The following is a 25,624-nucleotide window of genomic DNA, read 5'->3' on the forward strand; positions in this document are numbered from 1 at the left end:
AGGCGCTGGCCGTGTACGCGGCTGATCTTGGCATCGACGACCACGGCGCCGAGAGGCTGCCGCGCGCGCTGCAGCATCCCGGCAACGTGTGGGCGCTGCACGGATACCATGAGAGCCTTGTTCGACTGGGCAGGTCGGACGAGGCGCGCGCCGTCGAGGGCACGTTGAAGGCGCTCCTCCGGGTGGCAGACGTCGATATCACGTCGTCCTGTTTCTGCAGGAGGGTGACGCCACAGGACTGCGCTGCATGTGGTGACTGATGGACTGTGTGCAAGCATCACTGCTGACCATGTGACACGCAAACCCTGATTTGACGATACCAAACAACTACGGCTGCAAGCCAAATAAGTAAACTTTTCACGTCGTCCTCGACCGGCAGTAGTCACCAGCCACAACCTCTTCCCTCCTCTTCCCTCCAGGCCATGGCCCCTAGACTTTTCCACGTGCCAACACCTTCATCACGCCTGATGCCCCTCACGCTCCTCCCATGTCGCACCTTCATGCCCCAACAGCTCTTGCGCTGCTGCCCAAACTTCCTCCGCAATCTCCAGCACATCCTTCGGCATGCGTCCGCCGCCGTGTGCAAATCTTGCTCCAGAGCTAGGGCCAAGCCCGACGCCGTCCTGCTTCGGCTGGTTCCACCACGCCGAAGCGCCCCCGTCACTGGTCGTGCTGCTGGCGGCGCTCGAGCTCCTGGCACCATCCAACCCCTTCAACGACTGACGGATACGATTGGTCAAAACACCAATCTCCTCTGTCCGGGTCGTTTTAGTGCTGCCGTCAGATTCATGCCCCTCCTCATGTACTTCCCTAGCCGCCTCGTCATCAGCTGCAGCCTCCGAATCCACCTGTGGAACCCGAATGTCCCGAAGACGCATGGTGAAGCCTTCGAACACTGCCAGCCGCTTCTCTGCCGCTTCGGCTCGTGACTTCCACATGGCCGATTCTCGCTTGGCCTCCCGCAGCTGCTCGCTCAGTGTGCCAATGTCCATGTTCTCCCGCGTCTCGAGTTGCCGTCGGAGCGAAGACGCCTCCTCGTCACGGGCCTCCAACTGCTTCTGCAAGCTTCGAATCTGTGCATGCAAGAGGCAATTGCCCCCTCCGGGAACAGGGCTTGATGTTGGCACTGGTAGGAAAGGATCGCCCTCGGGGTCATGACTGTCGTGATCATGGCCATGAGGAGGGCCACCCGATACGGCAGACGGTGGCCGCGAAAAGTTCATGTGCCTGTCAACTGGCGGCTCTTCCTCCTGGGGAACCATCGTACCGAGGCTTGGGAGATGATCAGGGCTATCGTTGAGCAGTGGAGCAGATGGAGAGGCTGCCTCTTTCTTGGACAGCTCTGGCGTCTGCCGCAATTGGATCTTCCGAAAAGCAGCAAGTGCTCTTGATGGTGATGTTTCTTCAGGGCGGGAGGCTGCGCGCAGCGTCGTGCTATCACTAGCTGATAGCCTCAGAGGCTTTTTCGTTGCGCTTCCTAGCCGCAGCGATACTCTGCCGAACGTCTTGGCAGAGCCTTTACTTGACGCACGATCATACGTTAGCCTGACAGGTGGCACTGTTTTCGGCGGCGTGACGTTTTCTGAGTATGGTGAGATGACCGACCCTGAGACAGTGTCGACCTGCTTTCGAGTGGCTGGTGCTGGTGTGGCGATGAACGATGGGTCCTTGGATGCTCCCTCCCACATCGCCGCCATGGCCTTGACACCTCCAGGCCGCGATGCTGACTTGCGTAGAGCAGCCTTCGGAGTGGAGAATGCCAGGTTCTCGGATCGAGAAGGTGTTATGAAACTTCGCATGGTCGACGCCCTTGACCGCTGCGCCATTTCGGCGGCTTGCGAAGCCAAGCTTTCTCTCCGACTTTGGTCAAGTCCTGGCGCTGATACGGAGGTTTTCGCGAAGTTGATCAATCCAATTTGATCACCGCCGGTCCGTGTTGTGGATGCGCAACTCAGTTTTGTAGATGTGACATTGGTCTTCGGGGAAGCATTGTCCTACTGAGCTTCCAGCGAATTTGTTCTTGACACATCGGTGTGAACTGGCTCCCTCATAGCAACGTCAAACTCCTTGAAAAACTCTTTTGGTGTAATCTGCATAGAATTCTCCCGCTCTTTTTCCCTCTCGGCCACGCTCTCTTCGTGCATATTGCTGTTAATGCGGACCGTTTGGTTGGATCCAGCCCCGCTGGTGTTCCGCTGCTCAAGCGAGCGTGACTCGACCTCCACGTCGGCGGCAATGATGCCTCGCCGGTCTGAGAGGCTCGAATTCCTCACGTCGGCGCTGCGTGCAACAGGTTTACGCTTCGGGAAAGTGGTGCTCTTCTGGATACCTTGGTGCTCCCCCTGTCCGCGGGCTGAGCTTGCGACCTGCCGTGCCGTGATTTTGCTCTCCTCGGACGAACGTCCTTGTCCTCGACTGGGAACAGGTTCTACAATTCCTTGCTCCGGCCAGCCTTCCTGGTCCGTCTTCATGAAACGGCGGAGACGCGAGGACACAAGTCCTGAATCCGATTGCGGAAGACCGCTCTTCTTGCTAGCTTCAAAGGGGGAACGTACCGGTGAACGTCGCGAAGGGGGAATGTTTTCTGACTCATCGCCTCCTTCGCTCCCCGTTGATTGACAGAGCATCCGAGATTGAAGGGTCTGAAGTGACGGACTGGCTTTTGTAGAGGATCGAGGTTTGGTTGCATCCTGCGAACTGCGTGATTTCGCAGCTGGCGTGGTCATCGGCTGAGTTGCCGGCATAGCACGATTATTCCCAGACGTGCAGCTGTTTCGAGTCACTTCGACCGATTGCCGGGGTGTGCCATCTGCAGATGATTTCGTCTTTCCGGCAGGGCTGAGCTTCGCGGCTGTCATCATCTTTGCTAAGGTTGATGGAAATGGCTGCTTCATGTTTGACGTCGCACATGTTGGGTCTTGTGTGCCTGGGAGATGTTGTCGCGAGGTTGACTCCGGTGGCCATTTCTGCGCGCCATAGTCGGAAACACTCTCCTCCGCTGTTGGAGAGAGAGGGTTGAGTGAACTTTTGGGAGGAATTTTAGTGATCGAATCGGAGTAAGACGACTTTGGTCGGGTCCGTCGAATGGATAGAATGTCGGCTGTGCTGTTGGAGATACTTTGACTCGTCAAGCTTCCACGCCCTAACACACGGTTAACATAATCAGAATCAAGAACGACTAATTTTCAGGGCAAAACACACTCTGAGCCGGTGTGGGCGTATCCAGCGTTGGTGATCCAGTACGACCGGCCCCTGGCATATCAGGACTGTGGTCTTCCCAGCCAGGAGGCCGTTTAAGCTTGAATGGCTCTGAAGCGGAGCTTCTCAAGAAACCTCTCCGACTAGCCAAATCTCCATCGGAGTTTCCTTTGCTCCTCCCTTTGCCGGCCAGAACAGAGAGGCTTCGTAAATTTCTGACAACATCTCGCCAGTGAGTGATGATCATCTCAGCAATCTCGTTGGCGATCAGTATCTTGTCGACTGTGGGAGAATGTTCCGAAACCATGGTCTTGCTGCGCGACCTTTCTTTCTTGAGTTTTGTTGGGGTCATAGGAAACAAGAGGAGCCCTGAGGATGGGTGAGCAACTCTTATGTTGTATGTGTCGAGGAGGTCGCCAATGAGTAGGGGTCCGAATATGATACCAAGGGCGCTGTAACCCATGAGGTCAGATGTTGGAAGAGGATGGCCCAGACCATCCTCGTGGGGCGCGATCTCTGCTTGACGGCCTACGAGAGAGAGCAGACCAAAGACGGCACAGACGAGCTCGCGATGGAATTGTGACTGAAGAGTTCCAATGGCCAGTGCAATCAATCGACCTCGTATCTTGGTTTGCCTCGTTCTGATGAACTCGGGCTCGGCACGAGACTGACTGTGGATGGCAACAAGCGCGTCAAACAAGCCTAGTGATCCGAGGATACCTCCAGGCAGAACTCCGAGGAACTTTTTGAATGCCGATGCAATGTCGTGAGGGCCAGCGTTGATGTGGGTTGGAAGGTTCGGGCATCGAACAGTACGGGCAACCTCCTCATTCTGGCCCTCGAAGCAATAGTAATCGAAGAGAGCATTGACGATGCGTTGTGAGCCGGGGATTCTGAAGACGCCGCGAGTCACGAGACCTTATGGCGTCAGTACTGCTGAACAGGATGATCAGAGCGAACATACCATGTTGCGCGAGGTACTGCGCTGTGGCCCGAATGCATGTTGGGAGCATTAAGGCCCCTGGAGCATATTCGGCAGGAAGATAAAACATGCTCTTTCCACCAAGTCTGACCATGGTTTGTAGACTCAGTCGCTTCTGCGGCTCCTTTCTACCATGCATCATCTTCAGAGCCAGATCACTGACGCTCCGTCGATGACGTGGTATGTGGCCGGCAGCCTGTTCCGTGTGTTCTCGTTCCTCGGTAGACGGCGTCCGCAGTATCTTCGACCACCACTTCCTCTTCTCCGTCATGGTCGAGGGGTATGTGTCTCGCTAATTCCCATCAATGTAAAGCTTCAGCACAATACAGAGGCGTCTCACCTTTCCCTTTACGAAATCATCCGTCACTAGGACACGGATCCCATGCTTCACCTCCGGTTAGCAACTTCAGAGCCGTACGGAGACCAGTCTCAACTGAACCTTTTTAGCCAACCTGTTGTACTCCACCACAAAGTGCTGCCTGTCTTCAATCTCATCAGTGTCCGAAAACATGGCCAGGTCGCCGCTGGATGACGTCCACGTCGCGCTGCTCTGCAAATACTTGGTCCTGCGACCGGACCCGGTCAACGGCGCAGGGACGATGTCCGAATTTGCAAGACGCGGATAGCGAGACGCAGACGACTGCCTGGAAACCGGCATGCTATGAGGGACGAGGAAGCTCGTAGGCGCAGTGCTGCCGGCGTGGCTCTTCTGAGTTTCCGACTCTATTTCTTTCGATGACTTTGTCGAGAAGGATGGGTTGGGGACGCAGCCCGAACCTCTGTTGTAAGACTGCATAACGAGAGATTGCAATGCGTAAGTCGTGTGGGTAGGAAAAATGCAGGTAATAGAGGGCAGTGGTGCCAAGATGGTATTCAAGGTGTCTAAGGGGGTATGTCAAAACCTGCAAGACGGAGATGCCGGTCCTCGTGGCTGTTGAAGATCTGTGGATGGTGAAATAACGTGGCCGCTGTAGAGAGCTTGCCATGATGGGAAGATGCCTGCTTATGCTCTTCGTTCGCGTCTTGACCCGAGCCAACCTGGCGACCAAGGTAAAGTGCTCTTTCCTGACCTGCAGTCTGTCAAGGGTGTGACTCCGCCCTGTGAATCGAACCTTCCTGCTTCTGACAAGAGATTTGCAGTTGCCCTCCCACACGCTGTTTATAGTCTGCAGCTGGTTGGGCTCTTGTCGAGTCGCCACAATCGCCAACAGGAAGTACCGCAGCAGAAGGTACCTATCCAAGGACCTAGGTTATCTCCGTCAGTCTGCACACACGATCAGCGCTTGCGAACAAAAAATGAAAGGGACAACGGTTCCACAACAGACTAGATTCAACTGAATCCCGAGCCTCAATACCGCGGACCACCCTTTCAGATCAAAACATTGAGCGATCATCTGGACCGTCTCTCATGCAGGTGAGCAGGTCCTCTATAGCGTGTGACAAAGGAAAGAAAAAGGCGGAAGACGTTGGATGCGAACCGTGCATCTGGCCAGGTTCCTCCCAGCGAAGCCCGTTTTCTCAGACGCCGTGCAGAAAATGCATCAAAGATCTTTCCACCCCCCCATATCCTGGTTCTCCTGTTCTCCTGTTCTCCCGTCCCGATCCCTGTGCTCCGTCCCCTTCCCTTCTACTGTCCGTCATCCATCATGGTCGTTGCGTGTCATGTGTAGCTGATTGGCAGGGAGCCCCTACCTCAAGTCGTCCTCCTCTCCGTGAAGGAGGACATACTTGAGAATGTCGGATAGGGAGATGATGCCGACCAATCGATTCTCATCGTCCACCACTATGAGGCGATGCACTCTCGACTTGCGCACTGTGTCGAAAATGGAGTCCAACCGGTCTTCGGGGCCGCAGGTGTAGATGCCCGGGAAATCGTCCGGTCGCTTGCAGAGTGCCTCGCCGACACTGGAAGACAGGTCGTCGTATGCTCCTCCCTTGATGCAGGGAATGATATCGACCGCCTCGAAGACATTGAGTAGTCGGTTGTGTTTGTCAACCAGAGGAACGCACGATATGTCATGCTTGACCATGAGGGACACGACGTCGAGGACGGAGGTGCTCATGTGTGCCGTCGCGATGTGGCCCCATGTACCAAGGCCGACATCTCTGACCGCCTTCTTCAGCATGACTGTGTTGTGTTCGTTGTTGACGGCGATGAACTTGAGGATTCGGTATTGGGTTATGACACTAACAACAGTCTCCCTCCTCGTTTCGTCGTCGAGGTCTACAAGGGGGATTCGGCGGGCCTTCGTCTTCAACATGCGGCGGCATGCCTCGTATAGGGGGCGCATAGGGTTGACTGAGACGGTCTCGAGTGGAGACACGCCGATAGCCTTCTCGATATCTGGCGGTCGTGGTTAGCATTGCCCATTCTTCCTGTCGAGTCCTTTCGATTCGTACCCCGCAAGCTGCTGAGTCGGAAGTGGTCGAGCTTGCTGATCTCGTCAGGAAACTGGCAGTAGTATTGAATGACATTGATAAAGTCGGTCGCCGTCAACAGGCCGGCAAAGGTCGACGAATGCGAATCCCATAGCGGGGCAGAAACAATTGCTGGCAAGGCTGGTTAGGACACGCACGCGACAGCAGCAGGAGAATGCGGGGTCGGCAGGCAGCGTACAGTTCTGGATGAGGATATTCAAGCTCTTCTTGATGAGGAGGTCGTTGTCGAGCACGATCAATCGGAAGGACAGGGGCAGGACGTCGTAACTGGTTCGGACCTTGAGGAACTCCCGAATGGCTCTCTAGGACGGGCGAGGCAGTGGTCAGCATATGGTGCTACGAGTTGCTACGACAGGGCCGGTTGTCGCATCTAGTCGTCACGGAGGTTGCACCCGGGCGGTCAACCTGTCTCAAGGGCATTCGACCCCGCGCTTCGCAGACTTCCGTGCGGACAGAGTACGAGATGAAGCACGAGACATGGCAGACAGAGGGGGACAAGACAGGCAAGGGTAAGCTCTTACCAGACCCTGCATCTGCTCCTTATCGAGCGGGCTTAGGGGTTTCGCCGTCATTTCTGTGCGCGCAGCGGCCGCCGAAGGGGCGGGCTTGGGGCGAAGGTAGGAGGAGGGTGTGACGAAAGGAAGCTCGTGACCTTGACCGTGTGTTGGCGCTGGGGCGGAGAGTTGGGGTGCGTGAGCGTGGGGTTGGGGATGGGACTGGGAAGCAGAGGAGGAGGAAGCGTTCGGTCTGGCAATCGAGGCCGCGGTAGCGAAGACGGGAGGCGCCTGTGTTCCACTGCCACTGGGGCCGGCGTTGGGCTTTGGGCCTGAAGACGATGGTGGTACTGTCGCTGCTTCTGATGTGTGGTGGTGGTGGTGGTGGTGGTGGTGGTGGGAACGCTGCTGCTGCCACTTCTGCTGCAACCGTGACTCTAGGCCCAGGGACAGTTCCGGCTTCAGCTCCAGAATCGGCGGGCGCGGCCGCGGCGGGGTTATTTTCAAGGTCCATGTCGTGGTCAGGCATCGTCGGTCGTACCGAGCCGGAGGGGACTTGTGGGAGCTAGTGATTGGCGCATGCGCCCGTCTACCAAGCTGTCGTGTAACGCTGGCGAGATTGAAAACTCGACGATGTTTGTACACCTGCTCTCGGACGTTGATGAGTCGAAAGGCGAAGTTGATCAACCGGAAAGCAAGGCCTGCAGGAAATCTGGTACTGCTTTGGGAGGGGGGTTGAGTGGGCTGTCGGCTGGCACAAGCGACGGATGAGCCAGACTGGACAGACAGACGAGGAGGAGCTGGGCGATCAGAGGCTAGGGGGAAGGCGAGATGGAGGGGAGGGGGGGGGTCCTTTGGAGGGGGGTGTACGTGCTGTGGTTGGTGGGAAGAGGGCTTTGTCGAGGGAAATAGGTAAGGCAGCTGCGGGAGATAAGGATAAGATTGTGGTGATGAGCTCATGTTTCATGGGAGCTCCCGATTTACTGCCGCAATGTACGTGAATAACCTTGAAAGTCTAAAGTTGAATAATCATTTTGTGAGCCCGTCCTTCATCCCGCTCGGCGTGGTGCTCTGTTGGTGATTGAAGTTTTCCGTCTTTCGGCCTTCAGCACCTAGGTCCCTACCTCACAGCGAATCGGGGCAGAATCCATAGGGTGAAGCGGCCCAAATGAAGACAGGCAGGCATGCGAGGGCAACAACAGATGGCCCGTGCTCAGAGCCTTCTGTCTCTTCAGGGCGCCAAGCACTAAAACATCGCAACACTCACTGAAGGTTGGCAAGCTGGGGGGGAGCTCCCAAGGCTCCCGAGGGAAAGTGGGCCATAGTTTTGGGACGTGCAGTGTGCTGCAGGTCCGGTCGAGGTGAGCACTTGCCAGGTTATCGGTTTAAGCCCCCCATGGTGGTGGACTAATCAGGTTAGCGCCCTTGCCGCTCTTGCTCAGGCTCGACTCAGGACGGTCTTGCCGAACCCCGCAGGACCGTGAATGCAGAGCACCTCGGCGCCAGAGGGCAACTCTGGGGAAATCCTCCCGAAATACGGGCTTCTCGAGGATACACTTGCTCACCTCCGGGAGGGATGATCTGGGTTAGAGATCTAAGCTGGCGCCTTGGTGTACTGAACGAAGGGTAATCATATCCTCTGACGTACTCGACTCGATGATTCGACCACCCAAGATGGTTGACCTTTCACCAACCTGGCCCGATCAGCAGGATTTGGTCCGGACCTTGTACGAACTACGATCTAAGTACATAAGCCCACGTGTTTCAGGTTCTTGACTTGGTGAAGAAATACCTTTCTGCAAGACAGGTAATTTGGCTTGCCTTGATCTTTAGGCCTAAACGATTGTTGCATGATGATCCGGATGCATACTCGCTCGACAACTACACTGATAACATTGCTCATGACCACATACCTCTCTGTGCAGTTTCCAAGTGCTCACACTGGCTGGGGGTTGCGTAACCTGGACCAGAGATTACCAAACGTTGACAAGATTCCTATGACACTCCTCACCAGCACATGGACATGACAAATGAACGCGCAAGGCTCTCTGGCCAAGAATCAAATATGTTGACTAGTAGGATTTGTAGAAGGTGCTACACTAGGGTATCATTACTTACTGCATAGTCAAAAGAGTTCATGAAATGCCTGTTACGGTCGGCCCCAAAGGGGCTTAGTGACAGCCCTCACACGGTCGTAAGTGCCATACGGCAGCTATCCAATTGAGCTAAAAGGATATGTCCAACCCTGAGGTGAGCATGAGCGGGGGTCGTAATCGAATCACGGGTACAGGTGAATTCAATGTTTCACGGGACCCCCGGTGACTAAGCAGACCACCCCCTTGACGCGTCGCGTGTTGTCGCCCACATTGCAGGGCCAGCTCTCCGAAACACATGACCGAGCCGTGGGGACTGCGGCCTCAGCAGGGGCTTTCAGCCTATTCCCCGACAACTCTCTATCCCCGGAGCTGGACTCTGAATCTGGGGGTGCTCCATTCGAGTCTATCAATTGTGCAGGCGGCAGTAAAGGCCTACGCGTTCACCATAGGGCGATCACACTGGGATAAGAGCGGACGGCTAATAGTTCAGGTACCTACGTAGACGTAGGTACCTAGGTACCTAGGTACGTACGTATGACCGATCCTGTCGTCCCCTTAATGCATCCCAAGAGCGCCAAAGAAGGACCACTGCTCGCAGAACCGGGCATCTATCCTCAGTAATAGCCAGTGAGTCTTTGCACGAAAGCATCTGGAGCCTACGACACCGTCCAGATTGAAGAAGATCAGGTAAAAGTGACTCGCCTTTCGGAAACTAGCATAGCTCCCAGGGACATCAGAACCTACCTACACCCAGCAGACTAGCAACTCCACAGCGACGCAACAGAAACTTGATCAACGGACTACTCCTATGAAAAAGGCAATCACTGAAGGCTAAAGCTCTATCCGTATACTCACCCACAAGCTCAATGTTTTAGAATCCTCTTTGATGGCGAGCTCAGGGCCCTCTCAGTCCCGGCTCAAGCTTAAAGCAGCGAGGCTCTGGGCTACCATCTCAAAGGTTCTCCCCGTCCCACATGTGCAGCAGCCGCCTGCCAATCACAGGCACACAGATTCGTCGAGGCTTGGGCAGGAGGGGCTCCACCCTTGGGTCTGGTGCGCGGTTGCTGCTGCTCCACTCAACATCATTGCTCGTTGCTCCCTGTTGCTTGCTCCTGGGTTCCTGTGCTGTGGTGGAGCGTCAACCTTGACAACGCAACAGAGCATTCATTGCTGCTCCTTCTTTCGCCCTAAATCTTGCCTCGACCACATTCATCGTATCAACACCATTCATCCTCTCGAGCATCCTCGCCATCCGACCCCTCGCCGTCGCGAGACCCACGGGCTACACGCCGCCTTTTCCTTCCTTTCGTACATTTCCCGAAAAAGCAAACCTGATCAGGTACCTGCCGCAGCCTCGACGACGTCGCCAACCCCGTCATCAGCTCCGCCTCCCGACGCATTCCTGGGCACCACCCGCGAACCGCCCTCAACAAAACACAACATCCCAGACTGTCGCTGAACTAACAATACTCTTTCCCCGGCCATCGTTGCCTACCGCCCGCGATGGGTAATTGTAGCTCTTGCTGCGGAGGTAATTACAAGACATCGAGGGACAGAGCATGACGACGACGGCTGCTGATCATAATGACTTTGCAGGCAGACCCCGCGATGGCCTTTACGAGCCCGTACTTGCCGACAGCGAGAGAGAAGCCGTTGCCGACCTCTTGCAATACCTCGAAAACGTATGAATTCTTGGCGCATCACCCCTCGTTTTTTCCTGTTTGTGCTGACCACAATGTAGCGGGGCGAGACTGATTTCTTCTCCGGCGAGCCTCTGCGAGCTCTGAGCACCCTAGTTTTCTCCGAGAATATCGACCTACAACGGAGTGCCAGCCTTACGTTTGCTGAAATCACGGAGCGAGGTACGTTCAGCTGGATGGCACCGTTGAATCCTGGGGTTTCCAATCTTGTTGGCCGATCTACACGTATCGGTCTAGCCGACCTGGTCTCCCTAGGAGCATAGATCTTGTGCTGACGAAACTTTCCCAGATGTTCGAGAGGTCGACCGAGACACCCTCGAGCCCATTCTATTCTTGCTTAACAGCTCCGATATTGAGGTCCAGCGTGCTGCCAGCGCCGCGCTCGGCAACTTGGCCGTCAACAGTGAGTGTGGCTGGCCGAAGTCTGCGGTGCGCAAACTGACCCTCCGCCAGCGGAAAATAAGGTCCTCATTGTTCAAATGAGTGGCCTGCAACCTCTGATTCGTCAAATGCTCTCTACCAACGTTGAAGTCCAGTGCAACGCCGTTGGGTGTATCACAAACCTTGCGACACATGAAGACAACAAAGCCAAGATCGCGCGATCCGGCGCCCTCGGCCCTCTGACGAGACTGGCAAAGTCCAAGGACATGCGAGTGCAGCGCAATGCGACTGGTGCTCTTCTCAACATGACGCACTCTGGTAAGTGCCCTTCAGGGCCGCTTTCCCACAGCCACTGACACATCACAGACGAGAACCGACAACAACTCGTTAATGCCGGCGCCATCCCTGTTCTTGTTCAGCTCCTGTCCTCCTCCGACGTCGACGTCCAGTACTACTGCACGACTGCCCTGAGCAACATCGCCGTCGATGGCAACAACCGACGCAAGCTAGCCCAGAGCGAGACCAAGCTGGTTTCGTCGCTGGTCGCCCTGATGGACTCGTCCTCGCCAAAAGTGCAGTGCCAGGCAGCACTTGCTCTTCGAAATTTGGCTTCCGATGAGAAGTACCAGCTTGATATCGTCCGTTCCAATGGCCTGGCTCCTCTGCTGCGCCTCCTTCAGTCATCGTACCTTCCGCTCATTCTCTCGGCTGTTGCCTGCATTCGCAACATTTCTATTCACCCGTTGAACGAATCGCCCATCATCGAAGCCGGATTCCTGAAGCCCCTCGTTGACCTCCTCGGATCTACCGATAACGAGGAAATCCAGTGTCACGCCATCTCGACCTTGAGAAACCTGGCTGCTAGCTCTGACCGCAACAAGGCGCTGGTCCTCGAGGCTGGTGCAGTTCAGAAATGCAAGCAGCTAGTTCTCGATGTGCCCGTCACCGTCCAGTCCGAGATGACGGCGGCGATCGCTGTCCTCGCACTCAGCGACGAGCTGAAGTCTCACTTGCTCAACCTGGGCGTATTCGCAGTCCTCATTCCCCTCACCAGCTCGCCGAGCATCGAGGTTCAGGGTAACAGTGCCGCTGCGCTCGGCAACCTGTCCTCCAAGGGTTCGTACTTTGTTCCCCTGCACTTGGCATTTATGGGGTTACGGTTTACTAACCAGTGTCTCTAGTCGGCGACTACTCTGTCTTCGTCCAAGACTGGAAAGACCCGCACGGCGGCATTCACGGCTACCTGACCAGATTCCTGCAGAGCGGTGATGCCACATTCCAGCACATCGCGATCTGGACCTTGCTGCAGCTCCTCGAGTCCGAGGACAAGGCTCTGATTCAACTCATCGGTCAGGCCGAGGATGTTGTCGACCAGATCAAGGAGACGGCCAACCGCCACGTAGAGCCAGACCACGAATTTGAGGACGACGATGAGGGCGAGGTTGTCACGCTCGCGCAACGCTGCCTCGAGCTTCTGGGACAGAGCACTTCCAAGACCCACATTGAGGGTTAAGAGCAACCAGCTGCAAGTGCCAAATCTCTTCTCCTTCCTCGAAACTGGGGGTTGTGTTTGCGTAGGGCCAAGGCGCCAGATGGCGAGGAGTTCCTGGCGTTCATTACTATACCGATGCGTGAGCTCTTTGTTTTTACCTTTTTCTGTTTTTCTGGTGTGGCGGCATTCTAGGGGGAGCGACTGGTTTGTTTGTATGAGAGTTATGGAGCTGAATATGCACCGTATGGTGGAGGTTGTCGAAGGAGAGATGCAACCTGCCCTGTCTTTTTTTCTTTCCTTTTTTTGCGATATGCATTATGACCGCGACCCGGATTGGCTCGTCGTCTGTCTTCTTCCGCAGGGGGGTGATGGATTTACGGCCTCGCTGGCCGGTTCCCTACCACCCGGCGCTTGTTTCGTGATACGCAGTTGTAATTAGAGCGGCTTTGCGAGAGCCAAAGGAATTGACTCGCGTGTCGTCTGATGTGCAATCAAAGCAGCACTGATGTGACGAAGACGCACGGTTTGTGTTTTCACTGTGATTCATCTAAAGGGTTCTCTATCCATTCCGCTTCCTTCAAAGGTAACACCTTGGCTATGACCTTGCCGTGTATAGATGCGAGGGGCAGTGGTCCAAAGGTCCTCGAGTCTCGCGAACTGGGCAGGTTATCGCCAACGATCCAACAGTGGCCTTCCGGAACCTGTTGACCTGTCAGTAGATGCCGGGTCCAGAACCAGCGAAGCTCACCCACCTGCATCATGTAGGGCTCGGCGCCTTCGGCCACGGGCGCCCCCGGCGTGTGCATGAGGATGTAGTCGCCCGGCATGCCGATGACGCGCTTGATGCCGCGGCTGTTGCGGAAGATGGGGATGCTGTACTCGACGAGGTCGCCGACGCGGATGCCGCGGCCGCGGCGGTGGTGGTGCGAGATGAGAAAGTGGTCGCCAAAGATGGAAAAGGTGGGGAGCATGGAGGCGCCCTGGGCGGGGCCGGTGCGGTAGCCGTAGTCTATGAGGAGGTGGGCGGCGGCGAGGGCCTTGAAGGTGCCGAGGAAGAGGAGGAGGGAGTTGCGGCCGGGTTGGCGCGCGGCGAAGCGGGCGAAGGGGCCGGGGGCCATGGTTGCGGGGTTTACATGCTCGGGCTGCGCGAGGTTTGCCTGGATGGGCAAAGAGAGAGAGGGATGTGATGAAGGTGATCCTGACGAGCAGATGAGTGATGAGAGGGAGTTGAGGTCGAGGAGGGAGGGGAGCTTGGATCAGGAGAGCTTTTGCGATTGAGGACTCTGACTGGTTCGGACGGGTGGTTTCAGGGTCCACTCTGACGTTAGGAGCCTCCGACGAGTGCAATGGGCCACGGAGCTTCAGAGAATCTTTAACTTCCCAGCCCTGAACTTCATTGCTGGACCACGTTCATTAATCCTGCGCATCCTCCATTCCTGACTCAGCTGCGACAGGCTTTCGACGACATGAAGACAGCCAGATGTGTCTACAACAGCCAATCCGCCCTTTACCGGGTTTTCGTGTCTCCCCTTGAGTCTCTTCAATCAAAACTGGCATCACGAAGCCTCGCGCTCGCCAGCGCCCATGCTCGCAAGAACGGGTCACCTCCGATTACGCGACCATCAGCTATCCGCACTCTATCTACGACACGCTTCCTCTCGGCGCCTCCCCGTCCCTCAGGCCCGACAGGCCCCGGCGGCCGTCGCGGCAAGGTGGCCCCCGACCGTCTCCCGCAAGACCTCGAGATCAAGGACAAGAAGATCATGCTCGTCGACGACGCCACAGGCATCAAGGGCCCCTTTCTGACGCGCGCCATCATCGAAGACCTCGAGGAGGGCTACTCGCTCCGCATGATCAAGGCCGCGACCCCGCCGGACCCGAAGAAGCCCAGCGCCGACGGGCAGGCGGCCAAGGCACGGCCCGCGCGGGCGGAGGTGCCGTTCGCCCTGTGCAGGATCGTGCACGCGCAGGAGGAGAGGCTGCGGCTGCTGGCGCAGGCGAAGGAGAAGAAGGCGCGCGAGAGGCAGGCGGGCAAGCTCAAGGAGATTGAGCTCAACTGGGCCATTGCGGCGAATGACCTCGCCATCCGTATGGGCAAGCTCAAGGACTTCCTCGGCAAGGGGTGGCGGGTAGACGTGACGCTGGCGAAGAAGAAGGGCTCCAGGAAGGCGACGCAGGAGGAGATGGCGGCCGTCGTCAAGGCTGTGGGGGCGGCGGTGGCCGAGGTGCCGGGGGCCAGGGAGAGGAAGGCGAGAGAAGGCGAGCTGGGCAAGTCATTCCGTATCTATGTCGAAGGTGTGGCACCGAAGGAGGAGGTCAAGGTCAAGGGCAAGGCGAAGGCAGAGGCGGAGGCTACCCCTAAGGAAGCTCAGGAAGGCGCTGAGAGCTAAGAGACATTCCCTTTGGACGCGTCAACAGATGGAGATACCTTGGAAATATATTGCGACTTTGAGGATACTCTTTCTACCATGTGAACCATATCTGCAGCAGCGTCAAGCTGCCTGGCCTCCTTTGACATGGTTCTGACGGGCTATGAGCCTGGACTTTCGATGACTAATCATCCAACAAAGCAACTTGGCGCAGCGGAAGCGCGCCGGGCTCATAACCCGGAGGTCGGACGATCGAAACGTCCAGTTGCTAAGATAAATCTTTTGCATTTTCCCTTTGATCTCTTTTGTTGCGTCTTTTCCCAGGGCTCATCGTTCCTCACGAAGTGAAGATGCTTCTCATCATGTTGTTCATGTTCTTTTGTTATTTGTTTTGTCATCGATGAGTTTTTGACCTTTTTCTCTGGTCAACATCTTCCCAATCAAAATCACAGCATTGTTGTCCGCATCGCAGGATTCTGGTGCTATGTGTTCCATCTACTGGTAGATTAGTCGTGCTCATGTTCTGTTGTTCAGGCACCCGACGACCAAGGGTACTTGAGTTGCGGCCGCGCTGCGCAGTCACACTTTGATCTTGCAAGGTCAACCAATTCAAGGGCATTTCTTCTCAGCTACATGAGCCGACTTGAGCTGCGTATCCTTGAAAGTTGCACCTTATTCTAGTGTCACAACCCAGAAGCCGTCCTTCCTCTTCAGCTACAGTTCATGGCTGGCCACAACGAGTGAGTCTTATGCTGGGTCAACAGTACTGATATTCTCAAGTTTAAGGCTCTGTAGAAGGTTAGCCCCCACGCTTGGAGCTGCGCACGCAGCCAACAGAAAGTGGGAGTTGATTACACAATGATGGAAAAACAGACTACAGAGCCAAAACTAAAGGGCATAAGAAGACCTTTTCGCTCGAGATTTGAGTTCCATATCCATGAACGAGGGTTTCAAGCATCAGAAGTGACCCTGGCGTAGGTGTGCAAGGTGAGGTCACGGCGGCTGTGAAGCTGCCCACTAGCGGCCCCACCAACGCGGGGTCCTTGATGCACTTGTTTCCCCCTCCCACCAGCAAAAGCATTGGGTGCGACAAATCCATGTGACTCAGCCTTCAATTTTCCGAATTCAGCTCGACAACCATCTTCTCGACGCTCCAGCGCGACAATACAACGCCTCGCGAAGCTCTCGTAACTTCTTGGATCGCCTGAACCTACGACTAGACTTGTACGGCTTGTACGGAAAGACGTTATTTTCCTCCATCGGGCCCTTTTAGCGAGCACACCACACCTTGGGCGACTTCCTCTGGAACCCCTCGCTTTCTCCCATCGACGCATACCTCCTCGACGCAACGACAGCTCTAGAGTGCAGCGCACCGTCAGACACGAAAAATATGGCGACCGAGGGGGAGAATGCGCCCGGCGCTCCGCAAAACGAGATTGCGACTGCTGCTGTCGCGGTTGAGCAACCGAAGGAAACACCAAAGGAGACATCCGCCGCCAAACCTGCCAAGAGCGGCAAGGACTCGAAGGGCACAGGAGCCCCGGCGGCAGAGGGCGAGAAGAAGCTTTCGGGCGCGGAATTGAAGGCAAAGGCCAAAGCCGAGAAGCAGGCAAGGAGAGCCCAGCAAAAAGCAGCACAGCCAGCAGCTGCTCCTTCCGGTGGGCCTGGAGGCCAGCAAGCACAGGTGGGCGGCGACGCGAAGGGCGGAAAATCAAAGCAGAAGCAGGACGGGCCCCAGGCCGCCGGCGGAGCGGGCGCGCGAGGGCAGCAGACGAAACAGGCCGCCGTCGTGGTGCCTGTCGTGAAGGAGGTCAAGCCGACGATACCAGAATGCTACAGCCACCTGTCCGTGGCCAAGAGGACACCACTGACCCATGCCGATAAGGACGTGCATCCGGCCATGCTGTTGCTCGGCCAGCAAATGGCCGCTTTTTCTGTGAGCGACAGTACGGCGCGGCTGGAGGCCACGCTGCTTGCCTTCAAGAAGGTAAGGTGCCGGTTTGTGCCATGTTGAATGATACATCACCATGCTGACACGCCTACGCAGGTCATCGACTCTTATGCGACGCCTCAGGGCAACACCTTCTCCAGGCATTTCACCTCCCACATTCTCAACCCGCAGGTTGAGTATCTGTCAGCATGTCGGCCCATGTGCTTCTCCATGGGCAATGCCGTCCGTTGGCTCAAGCTCCAGATCAGCAAGATCGACATTGACCTCCCCGATTACGAGGCACGCAAGCTTCTGCACGAGTCCATCGACAACTTCCTCCGCGAGCGTGTTCACCTCGCCGACGAAGTCATTATCGAGACGGCCGCCGCCCTCATCACGGATGGCGAGACGATTCTCACCTATGCTCATCATCCTCTTGTTCAACGCGCCTTCCGCCACGCTCACGTTGAGCAGGGCAAACAGTTTACTGCCATTATTATTGACGATCCCTTTGAGCTCACGGGCAAAGAGCTTGCCAAGTCTCTTCGCGCAGACGGCCTCTCGGTCATCTACGTGCCCGGTCTCAACGCCCTGCGCGCTCATCTCGCCAACACGGACATGGTGCTTGTTGGTGCTGAGGCCATGTTCAGCAACGGCGCCATGTACGCGAGGGCAGGAACATGCGATGTGGCGATCGCAGCGCAAGATCTCGGCGTCCAGGTCGTCGGTCTGTCGGAGACGATTAACTTTACCGAGAGGGTGGCGATGGACTCACTCACGTACAACGAGATTGACCCCGAAAACAACTCGAACGACGGGTTCAGGCTGCTGTTTGACACGACGCAGGATAAGCATGTTACGGCGGTGATCACAGAGCTGGGCAACACGGCGACATCTTCTGTAGCTGCCATTTTGCGAAAGCTGGAGGAATTGTAAGGACGGGGATACGATGCATTGGAGGCGTTGGGGGATGCTGTGTTGGTGGTGATAGCTAGGCCAACCTGTCTGGAGTTCGATAGGTCTCCAGCCGTCTGGCGGAATATCCAGATGCCCAATTGACCGCTGTCGGGGGGGTTGACCCCTTTGACACTCGATTTCTTCCCCAGTTTGAACATGTGCAAAAGGTCGTTCCCTCTCGGTGCCCATCCATAACATTCGAAGCCACTTAGGAAGTCAACATCGTGCTGCAGTTCGTTCAAAGATTCAATTCCACACCCCAGAGCCATATTTACACTCGCCGCTGCCATTGGGCCGACGAGATGATTGATCCGTCAAGCGGCGTTGCCTGCCGTGCGGCATGTTTTCCACCACGCACAAAAATTCACTTCGATCGTCGCTCCCTCACTTTCGACCTGCTACTCAAACAGACTGTGCCGCGCCCGAGGGAGCCTCGACCTCCTTCTCCGCCCTGCGCGCGCGCTTCTCGAGAAGCACGGCCTTGCGCTCCGTCAGCGTGGCCGTCTGCCTGTCGTCGACGCCCTGGAGCCAGTATCCGAAGGCGCCGCCGGCGGCCGTGTAGATGGGGTAAGGCCAGAGGGTCTTGCGGGTGAAGAAGGGGCGCATCTCGATGCCCATCTGCCAGAAGCGGACGGCGAAGCCTGCGGGTTCCGGGTTAGTAGCTGCTCTGGCGGGAGGTGCGGATGGGGAGGCGTGGGTTGCGGGATCCAGCGAAAGGGACAGGGCGTGTTTGAGGAGTCTGGGTTATTGTGACGCACCGAAGCCGGACCAGAAGAGGATGCGGGAGACCATGATGGGCCTTTGTATAGGCGTTGTGTGTTGATTCGGAGGCGGCGAGCTGGAGGGGATCGGATCTCGATTGGGAGGGCGCGAGTGTCGCCGGCTGCGGTCGGGGTGGGTGGTTTCGTGCGTTGGTGGTCGCGGGTATGATGGTGAGGTTCGATTGAGCTTGGGTCGATTGGCCTGTGGTTTCTCGGCGGAGCTGCGCGAAAAGTGTTTTTCCAGGGTGGCAGCTGTGTATGCCTTGACCGAGATGGGTTCGGTGAAGGGGAAAGTGGGCCTGATTGGCGAATGAGAAGGGGGTGAAATCAAATTCTCCGAGTGGGCATGGACCTCCAAAGCTCGGTCAACTCTCGGTATCCCGAGGTTGCTTCATCCCGGCCGCGGATTGCGGTAACTGCGTCCATCGCGAGACTGTCGTGGGCATGATGGTTATTTGATATTTTGACGCGTTTTTTATTTCTCTGAGCGTGGTGTGCTTCAGTTCGTAATCGATGCAAGATCCAATTTCGAGTCAAGGCTTGTGATAGTGTATTTAATAAAGACGCTGCAGACGAAGTTTCTTACTTTACAAGAACTAATGCTTTGAATGACACAAGTATTCTATTTTTAAAGAAAAACCTCCCGCTCAGGGCTTCAATATCATGTATGCTGCCACAAAACTGAGGTGGTGGAGTGCCCCGCCACACAGGTACCGAAAAATGTTCCCAGAAAACAAGCCAGATACTTGAAATCCCAAGTATAAAATCAGGCGTAACATGTTTACACACGCACTTATTACGACGATGCCTGTCTCGTCTATTCTCTGTGATTTACGCATGAAGGTGGTCTTGTCCTGGTCCGAATGCGTGATTTGTCGTGCAGGCCCATTGGGCGTATCAGTCAGTTCTCAAGATCAATGAGTTGAGTGCCGCCAGAATTCAGCCGAGGTAGAGTTGATCCAAAGATGGTGCACTCGTATGGAGTAACAGTTCCATACTCTGGGCCCTGCGTAGCATGCATAATTCGAAGGTTGGCTGGATAATACACTTCGTTATACAAACCCAAAAGCGTGATGGCCAATGTACAGAGGAGTTCCTGCACCTTGGTCTTCATTGCCGGCCGAAAGGATCTTTGCACCACTGTTGTGGTGACATCGCATGCTGCCGCTGCAGGTGAACGTCTTACGCTGCATCATCGGCATGCCTCTTGACGTGCCACAGCAGGTTTGCTCACTGGTACTTCCCAGACATGGTGCGGCACAGGGCGTCTGGGCAGGTGAGTCTGGATGCGACCTAGCAGCAGGATTTCCCAAGTAAATAGGCAGGTGAACCTGAGAATGGAAGGCAGCAGCATCAGAGGTGCTCTTTCCCCCCACATCCACACCCACAGGACTGTCTCTTGCCCACCCCTGCCTAACCCCGCACATCCACAGCGCAGCGCCAAGGACGTTACCCCACCTGCTGCACTTCCTTCCCGGGGAGCTCGGTCGCGCTGGGCGCGGCACAGGTGACCAGTGACGACTGTGCCAATGGTTGTATCCTCAGGGCAAGAATGTCCCTCCGTATACATCCAGTACTACTACCTAGGTATCTCAGGCAGCCAGCCAACCCTCCCTTCCTTTCATCCAGGGCCACTCTCCTCCAAACACCATCCCATCCCAGCCGCGCCAGCTGCATCCTTCTCCAACGGTCGATCCCCCTTTGGCTCCCACGGCACATATTCTGCCACATGATCCGTCCGATCGCGCTTCAGCGGCCCCGACGCCGTCACCTTTGAGCTTCAAAACGTCCTTCTGCCACGCGCGCCAGCCCAGGCACAAACCCCTCCTTGACTCCTTGTCCTTGGCTTGAGGGGTAATAGATCTGCCACTCGGATGACGAGGAGCTCTCCCTCGTGCGAACTCGAACTCAATCTCGTCCTAGACTCCTTCTTTCCTCCTTTCTCTTCCCCGTCTCCTTTCAGCCCCTCCTCAGTCGCTAGGTGTCATCGATTTCCGTGCTCATTGACAACGACTTGCATGAACCACACATGAACGCCTCCGTCTCAGCTCGTCACTCTGGCTTCCTCAGCCTGGACGCCTGATCTTTGTAGTCCACCATGATATCGCTCACGCTTCTTCGGCCGGCAACGGCCCATGTCGTCTGTAATTTTTCTGCCACTGGAATTTTCGCCTCGCGATCGTGGCCCAATGCTACGGGTAGGCCGGCGAACTCTGCTTTCGTGCTCGACTTGGTGTCCGCTTTTGTACTGATGTTCTCGCTACAGGTGCGAGTTTGCCTACGCCTCGATCTACCAGCATCCATAGCACCCATCCGACGCGCTGGAAGAGTACGTTGCGACCGAGTCGCACAACCGCGATTGTTCCAGCGCACGCGAAGCCTCTTCAACTCGTCCGCCATGCTTCTGTCGTGACAGGCACGCCTGCGCCTGAACAGGCAGCCGAACCGGAGCTGCCAGCCACTCACTCCGTTCCCTACAGTCAACTCACCGTCGGCGTCCCCAAAGAGATTTTCTTGAACGAACGCCGCGTCGCCCTCTCTCCTCAGAATGTTGCTTTGCTCCTCAAGAAGGGCTTCTCCAAGGTGCTCGTCGAGCGCGGCGCGGGCGCCGAGGCTGACTTCCTTGATGATGTCTACCGCGAAGCTGGTGCAACTCTTGTCGACTCGGCCAATGACGTCTGGACCGGCGCCGACATTGTTCTCAAGGTCCGAAGCCCCATTCCTGCCGAGATCGAGGTCATGAAGCCCTCGCAAACTGTCATTTCGTTCTTGCAGCCCGCACAGAACAGGCCCATCGTCGAAAAGCTCGCTGCCCAGGAAGCGACGGCTTTCGCCATGGATCTTATTCCTCGCATCTCCCGTGCCCAAGTCTTCGATGCACTGAGCTCCATGGCCAACATTGCTGGCTACAAAGCCGTTTTGGAGGCCTCGAACAATTTTGGCCGGTTCCTGACTGGTCAGGTCACCGCTGCTGGCAAGATCCCACCCTGCAAGGTCCTCGTCATCGGCGCTGGTGTCGCTGGCCTTAGTGCCATTGCAACCGCCAGGCGACTCGGTGCCGTTGTCCGAGGCTTTGATACTCGGCCAGCTGCTCGCGAGCAAGTCCAGTCACTAGGTGCGGAATTCATCGAGGTCGACTTTAAGGAAGACGGCTCTGGCGCTGGTGGCTATGCCAAGGAGATGTCCAAGGAATTTATCAAGGCTGAAATGAAGCTATTCCACGAACAGGCTCGTGAAGTCGATATCATCATTACTACGGCCCTGATTCCCGGAAAGCCTGCCCCCAAGCTCATCCTCAAGTCTATGCTTGAGCTGATGAAGCCTGGATCTGTTGTGGTTGATCTGGCTGCCGAGGCCGGAGGTAACTGTGAGAAGACGAAGCCCGGAGAGCTGACTGTCTACAAGGACGTCAAGATTATTGGTATGTCGACTAATGAACAAGGCGGTTTCCTCGTCACGATTGCTAATTCTTCCCAGGCTACACTGACCTGCCGTCGAGACTCCCTACCCAATCGTCTACGCTTTACTCGAACAACATTACCAAATTCTTGCTCTCAATGGCGCCAAAAGAGAAGGAATTTGGAATTGATCTTTCTGACGAAGTTGTTCGCGGTGCGATTGTCACCCAGAAGGGAGAGATTTTACCGCCACCTCCCAGGCCGGCTCCTCCCCCAGCACCGGCTCAAGCTGCCTCGCCCACGAAGGAAGCGGAGATCGTTGCAGTAACGCCCTTCCAGAAGACGTCCAGAGAGGTTGCTACTGTGACTGCTGGCATGGGAACTGCGCTGGCTCTTGGTACCGTCACAGGCCCACTCTTCATGAGCAACCTCTTCACCTTCTCGCTCGCCTCGCTCATCGGCTATCGCGTTGTATGGGGCGTGGCTCCGGCTTTGCACTCGCCGCTGATGAGTGTCACCAATGCCATTTCAGGTAATATGTGTCTCTGTCAAAAAAATGACAAGCGCTGACACCGGTCGCAGGAATGGTCGGCGTTGGTGGTCTTTTCGTGTTGGGCGGGGGCATCTTCCCACAGACCATCCCCCAGGTATTTGGTGCTCTGTCTGTCCTGCTAGCTTTCGTCAACATCTCGGGCGGCTTCGTCATTACGAAGCGAATGCTTGATATGTTCAAGCGACCAACAGACCCTCCCGAGTATCCCTGGTTGTATGCTGTGCCTGCTGCTGTCTTTGGCGGTGGCTTTGTCGCGGCTGCCGCAACTGGAGCTGCGGGTCTAGTTCAGGCCGGCTACATGGTCAGCTCTGTTTTGTGCATCAGCTCGCTGTCCTGCCTTGCCTCCCAGGCAACAGCTCGCATGGGCAACATACTTGGCATCCTCGGTGTAGGATCGGGTATCCTGGCGTCGTTGTACGCTGTTGGGTTTTCGCCTGATGTCTTGGCCCAATTCAGTGGTCTGGCAGCTATTGGAGGCCTTGCTGGCTTCTTGATTGGCAAGCGGATTACGCCTACCGGCCTCCCCCAGACTGTTGCCGCTCTTCATTCAGTTGTTGGTCTAGCAGCTGTCCTGACATCTATCGGCAGCATCATGGGCCACATCGAAGCCGACATCTCCACACTTCATCTCGTCACTGGTTACCTTGGCGTGCTCATCGGTGGTATCACCTTCACAGGGTCTATTGTGGCCTTCATGAAGCTAGCTGGCAAGATGTCGTCGAAGCCTCTCATGCTTCCCGGACGCCATCTGCTCAACTCTGGCATGCTCGCCACCAATGTCGCCACCATGGGTGCCTTTATAACAATGGCGCCTGGATCTCCCATGATAGCGGCGGCAGCTCTTGGTGCCAACACTCTGCTCTCGTTCATCAAGGGCTATACGACGACAGCAGCAGTTGGCGGTGCTGACATGCCAGTCATCATTACAGTACTGAACGCCTATTCCGGCTTTGCTCTGGTTGCCGAGGGATTCATGCTCGATAACTCGCTGCTTACAACCGTTGGCGCGTTGATTGGCGTTTCAGGCTCCATTCTATCGTACATCATGTGCGTGGCCATGAACCGATCTTTGACCAACGTGCTTTTCGGTGGTATTGCTTCAGCGCCGGCCAGCGAGTACAAGATTGAAGGCGCCATTACGCAGACATCGGTCGACGACACGGCCGAGGCTCTTGTCAATGCCGAGAACGTCATCATTGTAGTTGGGTACGGAATGGCAGTCGCCAAGGCTCAGTATGCCATCAGCGAGATCACAGCAATGCTTCGCAACAAGGGCATCAATGTACGTTTTGCCATTCACCCAGTGGCAGGACGAATGCCTGGTCAATGCAACGTCTTGCTCGCTGAAGCGAGCGTACCGTACGACATTGTGCTGGAGATGGACGAGATCAACGACGATTTTAGCGAGACGGATGTTGTTCTCGTCATTGGCGCCAACGACACCGTCAACCCAATTGCCCTGGAGCCGGGCAGCCCCATCGCGGGCATGCCTGTCCTGCAGGCCTGGAAGAGCAAGCAGGTCATTGTGATGAAACGCGGCATGGCCAGTGGTTATGGTGAGTTTGTCAAACGCGTCGAGTGTTTCATACTGACAGGATAATACAGCTGATGTGCCGAATCCCATGTTCTACATGGAGGGCACACGTATGCTATTCGGAGACGCCAAGACCAGTTGCGACGGTAAGCCATCCCCCATTTTGTCCAACCAGAGAGGTACTGACAGTGCGCAGCCATCAAAGCAGCGGTCGAGTCGCGTGTCTAGATGTGGTGCTACCAAATTGCCGACCATTGTGGGACGCATTTCCAGGCGCATCGAATGCTAGACGCATAGCGTTAGAGCTGCGCATCATTTCGGGTTGTAGAGCTGCTGCATTTTGGCGGTCATTTCTTTGCGATTTCCGTCCGTCTTCCTGCTATTTTGCTGCCATGGTTCGATTTCTTTGCTCGTTGTGCCATGTTGAAGGTCATGTGGTCAAGTCGTTCATACTGCATCTTTGTTGATGCGGTGTCTCGAAGGAGTAGTTTGGAGTCTCTCCTTGGGTATCGCAGACTGCTGTCAATATACTGTGCTGTTTTGAGTAGTCGCTTCTGAAATCACATCACCATTGCGAGTAGCTTCGAAAGTGAAGAACAAAAGGAATTCGATTCATCCGTATCCACGAATGTTTATGTACACCCTTTCTGCGCCAGAAAACCGCTCACTGCCTCGCAATAGCCTTGGGCTCCCACGTCCTCACTTTAGGCTTCGTCCTGCAACCAGTCAGCAATCACTCACTCTTGCTGCCTCAGCTCGAGGCGGCGGCGGCGTTCCACTCACGTGCTGTACGTCACAAAGGCGCCGCGCGTGGCGGTGTAGTTGGGAATCGGGTGCGGCTTCTCAAACTTGCGCAGGCCGGCGCGGATGAGGGGGTCCTCGGCGGGCGGCTTGTCGATCATGTAGGACATCCAGGCGTGCCAGCCGGGCTCAATGGTGGCGGCGTCGTAGTCGTGCTTCTTGTAGTCGACCCAGCGGGTACGAACTGTGCCGTGTCAGCTGGCTGTCCCTTTCCCTTTTGTTCTTCGTTCGTTTCCTCGGGCTCTGTTCCTCCCTTTGACCCTAGCAGGTCTCTTGCTGCTCTCCTCGGCATGGGGCGGGAGGGTGGTGCGCTTGCGGTCGCGCTCGGATCGGGGCCAGGTGATCTGGGGGGTGGGTTCACAACGTACGAGGAAGCTCGTCCATGTCCTCGTAGAACTTGTTGCCGGCGCGGTCGGTGCCGACGAGGCGGCCGGCCTTGGTGTCGTCGATGTAGAGCATCTGTCGGAAGTAATCCTGTGATTTTTCACATCTCGTCAGTTAGCCGTTCGCTGGGAAACGAAGTCGAGACAGGTTGCGCG

The 25,624-nt window shown here is 56.0% G+C and overlaps 11 protein-coding genes and 1 non-coding gene across 12 annotated transcripts in view; 5 read left to right on the forward strand and 7 right to left on the reverse strand.

The window, feature by feature from the left end:
- Positions 1–458: 458 nt before the first annotated feature.
- On the reverse strand, positions 459–1,826 carry VDAG_09260 (uncharacterized protein; the record flags this gene model as incomplete). The annotated part of the gene is made up of 1 exon (XM_009655562.1): positions 459–1,826. One exon carries the CDS (start codon positions 1,824–1,826, stop codon positions 459–461), a length of 1,368 nt encoding a protein of 455 aa, XP_009653857.1.
- Positions 1,827–1,994: 168 nt separating this feature from the next.
- VDAG_09261 (uncharacterized protein) lies at positions 1,995–4,165 on the reverse strand (the record flags this gene model as incomplete). The annotated part of the gene is made up of 3 exons (XM_009655563.1): positions 1,995–3,142; positions 3,202–4,030; positions 4,163–4,165. 3 exons carry the CDS (start codon positions 4,163–4,165, stop codon positions 1,995–1,997), a joined length of 1,980 nt encoding a protein of 659 aa, XP_009653858.1.
- Positions 4,166–4,586: 421 nt separating this feature from the next.
- On the reverse strand, positions 4,587–4,838 carry VDAG_09262 (uncharacterized protein; the record flags this gene model as incomplete). The annotated part of the gene is made up of 1 exon (XM_009655564.1): positions 4,587–4,838. One exon carries the CDS (start codon positions 4,836–4,838, stop codon positions 4,587–4,589), a length of 252 nt encoding a protein of 83 aa, XP_009653859.1.
- Positions 4,839–5,868: 1,030 nt separating this feature from the next.
- Positions 5,869–7,642, reverse strand: VDAG_09263 (nuclear protein SNF4; the record flags this gene model as incomplete). Its single annotated transcript, XM_009655565.1, has 3 exons — positions 5,869–6,524; positions 6,798–6,921; positions 7,337–7,642. 3 exons carry the CDS (start codon positions 7,640–7,642, stop codon positions 5,869–5,871), a joined length of 1,086 nt encoding a protein of 361 aa, XP_009653860.1.
- A 3,070-nt stretch (positions 7,643–10,712) lies between these two features.
- VDAG_09264 (armadillo/beta-catenin-like repeat-containing protein) lies at positions 10,713–13,266 on the forward strand (the record flags this gene model as incomplete). The annotated part of the gene is made up of 7 exons (XM_009655566.1): positions 10,713–10,740; positions 10,806–10,891; positions 10,951–11,071; positions 11,199–11,312; positions 11,363–11,608; positions 11,657–12,406; positions 12,472–13,266. The coding sequence occupies 7 exons, from the start codon at positions 10,713–10,715 to the stop codon at positions 12,801–12,803; spliced, it is 1,677 nt and encodes a 558-aa protein (XP_009653861.1). The 3' UTR covers positions 12,804–13,266.
- Positions 13,267–13,315: 49 nt separating this feature from the next.
- Positions 13,316–13,900, reverse strand: VDAG_09265 (uncharacterized protein; the record flags this gene model as incomplete). The annotated part of the gene is made up of 2 exons (XM_009655567.1): positions 13,316–13,483; positions 13,535–13,900. 2 exons carry the CDS (start codon positions 13,898–13,900, stop codon positions 13,316–13,318), a joined length of 534 nt encoding a protein of 177 aa, XP_009653862.1.
- A 348-nt stretch (positions 13,901–14,248) lies between these two features.
- Positions 14,249–15,172, forward strand: VDAG_09266 (uncharacterized protein; the record flags this gene model as incomplete). The annotated part of the gene is made up of 1 exon (XM_009655568.1): positions 14,249–15,172. One exon carries the CDS (start codon positions 14,249–14,251, stop codon positions 15,170–15,172), a length of 924 nt encoding a protein of 307 aa, XP_009653863.1.
- A 178-nt stretch (positions 15,173–15,350) lies between these two features.
- Positions 15,351–15,422, forward strand: VDAG_20243. The gene has a single exon. It is a non-coding gene; the product is annotated as a tRNA-Met (tRNA).
- Positions 15,423–16,541: 1,119 nt separating this feature from the next.
- Positions 16,542–18,017, forward strand: VDAG_09267 (translation initiation factor eIF-2B subunit delta; the record flags this gene model as incomplete). The annotated part of the gene is made up of 2 exons (XM_009655569.1): positions 16,542–17,138; positions 17,199–18,017. The coding sequence occupies 2 exons, from the start codon at positions 16,542–16,544 to the stop codon at positions 18,015–18,017; spliced, it is 1,416 nt and encodes a 471-aa protein (XP_009653864.1).
- A 423-nt stretch (positions 18,018–18,440) lies between these two features.
- Positions 18,441–18,830, reverse strand: VDAG_09268 (NADH2 dehydrogenase 14K chain; the record flags this gene model as incomplete). The annotated part of the gene is made up of 2 exons (XM_009655570.1): positions 18,441–18,679; positions 18,797–18,830. The coding sequence occupies 2 exons, from the start codon at positions 18,828–18,830 to the stop codon at positions 18,441–18,443; spliced, it is 273 nt and encodes a 90-aa protein (XP_009653865.1).
- Positions 18,831–20,490: 1,660 nt separating this feature from the next.
- VDAG_09269 (NAD(P) transhydrogenase) lies at positions 20,491–24,512 on the forward strand (the record flags this gene model as incomplete). The annotated part of the gene is made up of 6 exons (XM_009655571.1): positions 20,491–20,997; positions 21,066–22,220; positions 22,277–22,729; positions 22,780–24,306; positions 24,356–24,430; positions 24,481–24,512. Exons 1-6 carry the CDS (start codon positions 20,898–20,900, stop codon positions 24,510–24,512), a joined length of 3,342 nt encoding a protein of 1,113 aa, XP_009653866.1. The 5' UTR covers positions 20,491–20,897.
- A 436-nt stretch (positions 24,513–24,948) lies between these two features.
- Positions 24,949–25,624, reverse strand: part of VDAG_09270 (NADH:ubiquinone oxidoreductase 13.4kD subunit) — a gene marked incomplete at both ends in the record, with an annotated part of 802 nt that continues 126 nt past the window's right edge. Inside the window, 3 exons of the mRNA XM_009655572.1 lie at positions 24,949–25,000; positions 25,068–25,269; positions 25,454–25,559. Coding sequence (XP_009653867.1) covers positions 24,949–25,000; positions 25,068–25,269; positions 25,454–25,559 — 360 coding nt within the window. The remainder of the gene's footprint in view (positions 25,001–25,067; positions 25,270–25,453; positions 25,560–25,624) is intronic.

Source organism: Verticillium dahliae, genomic scaffold, assembly GCF_000150675.1.
Source record: "Verticillium dahliae VdLs.17 supercont1.25 genomic scaffold, whole genome shotgun sequence".
Lineage (NCBI taxonomy): Eukaryota > Fungi > Ascomycota > Sordariomycetes > Glomerellales > Plectosphaerellaceae > Verticillium > Verticillium dahliae.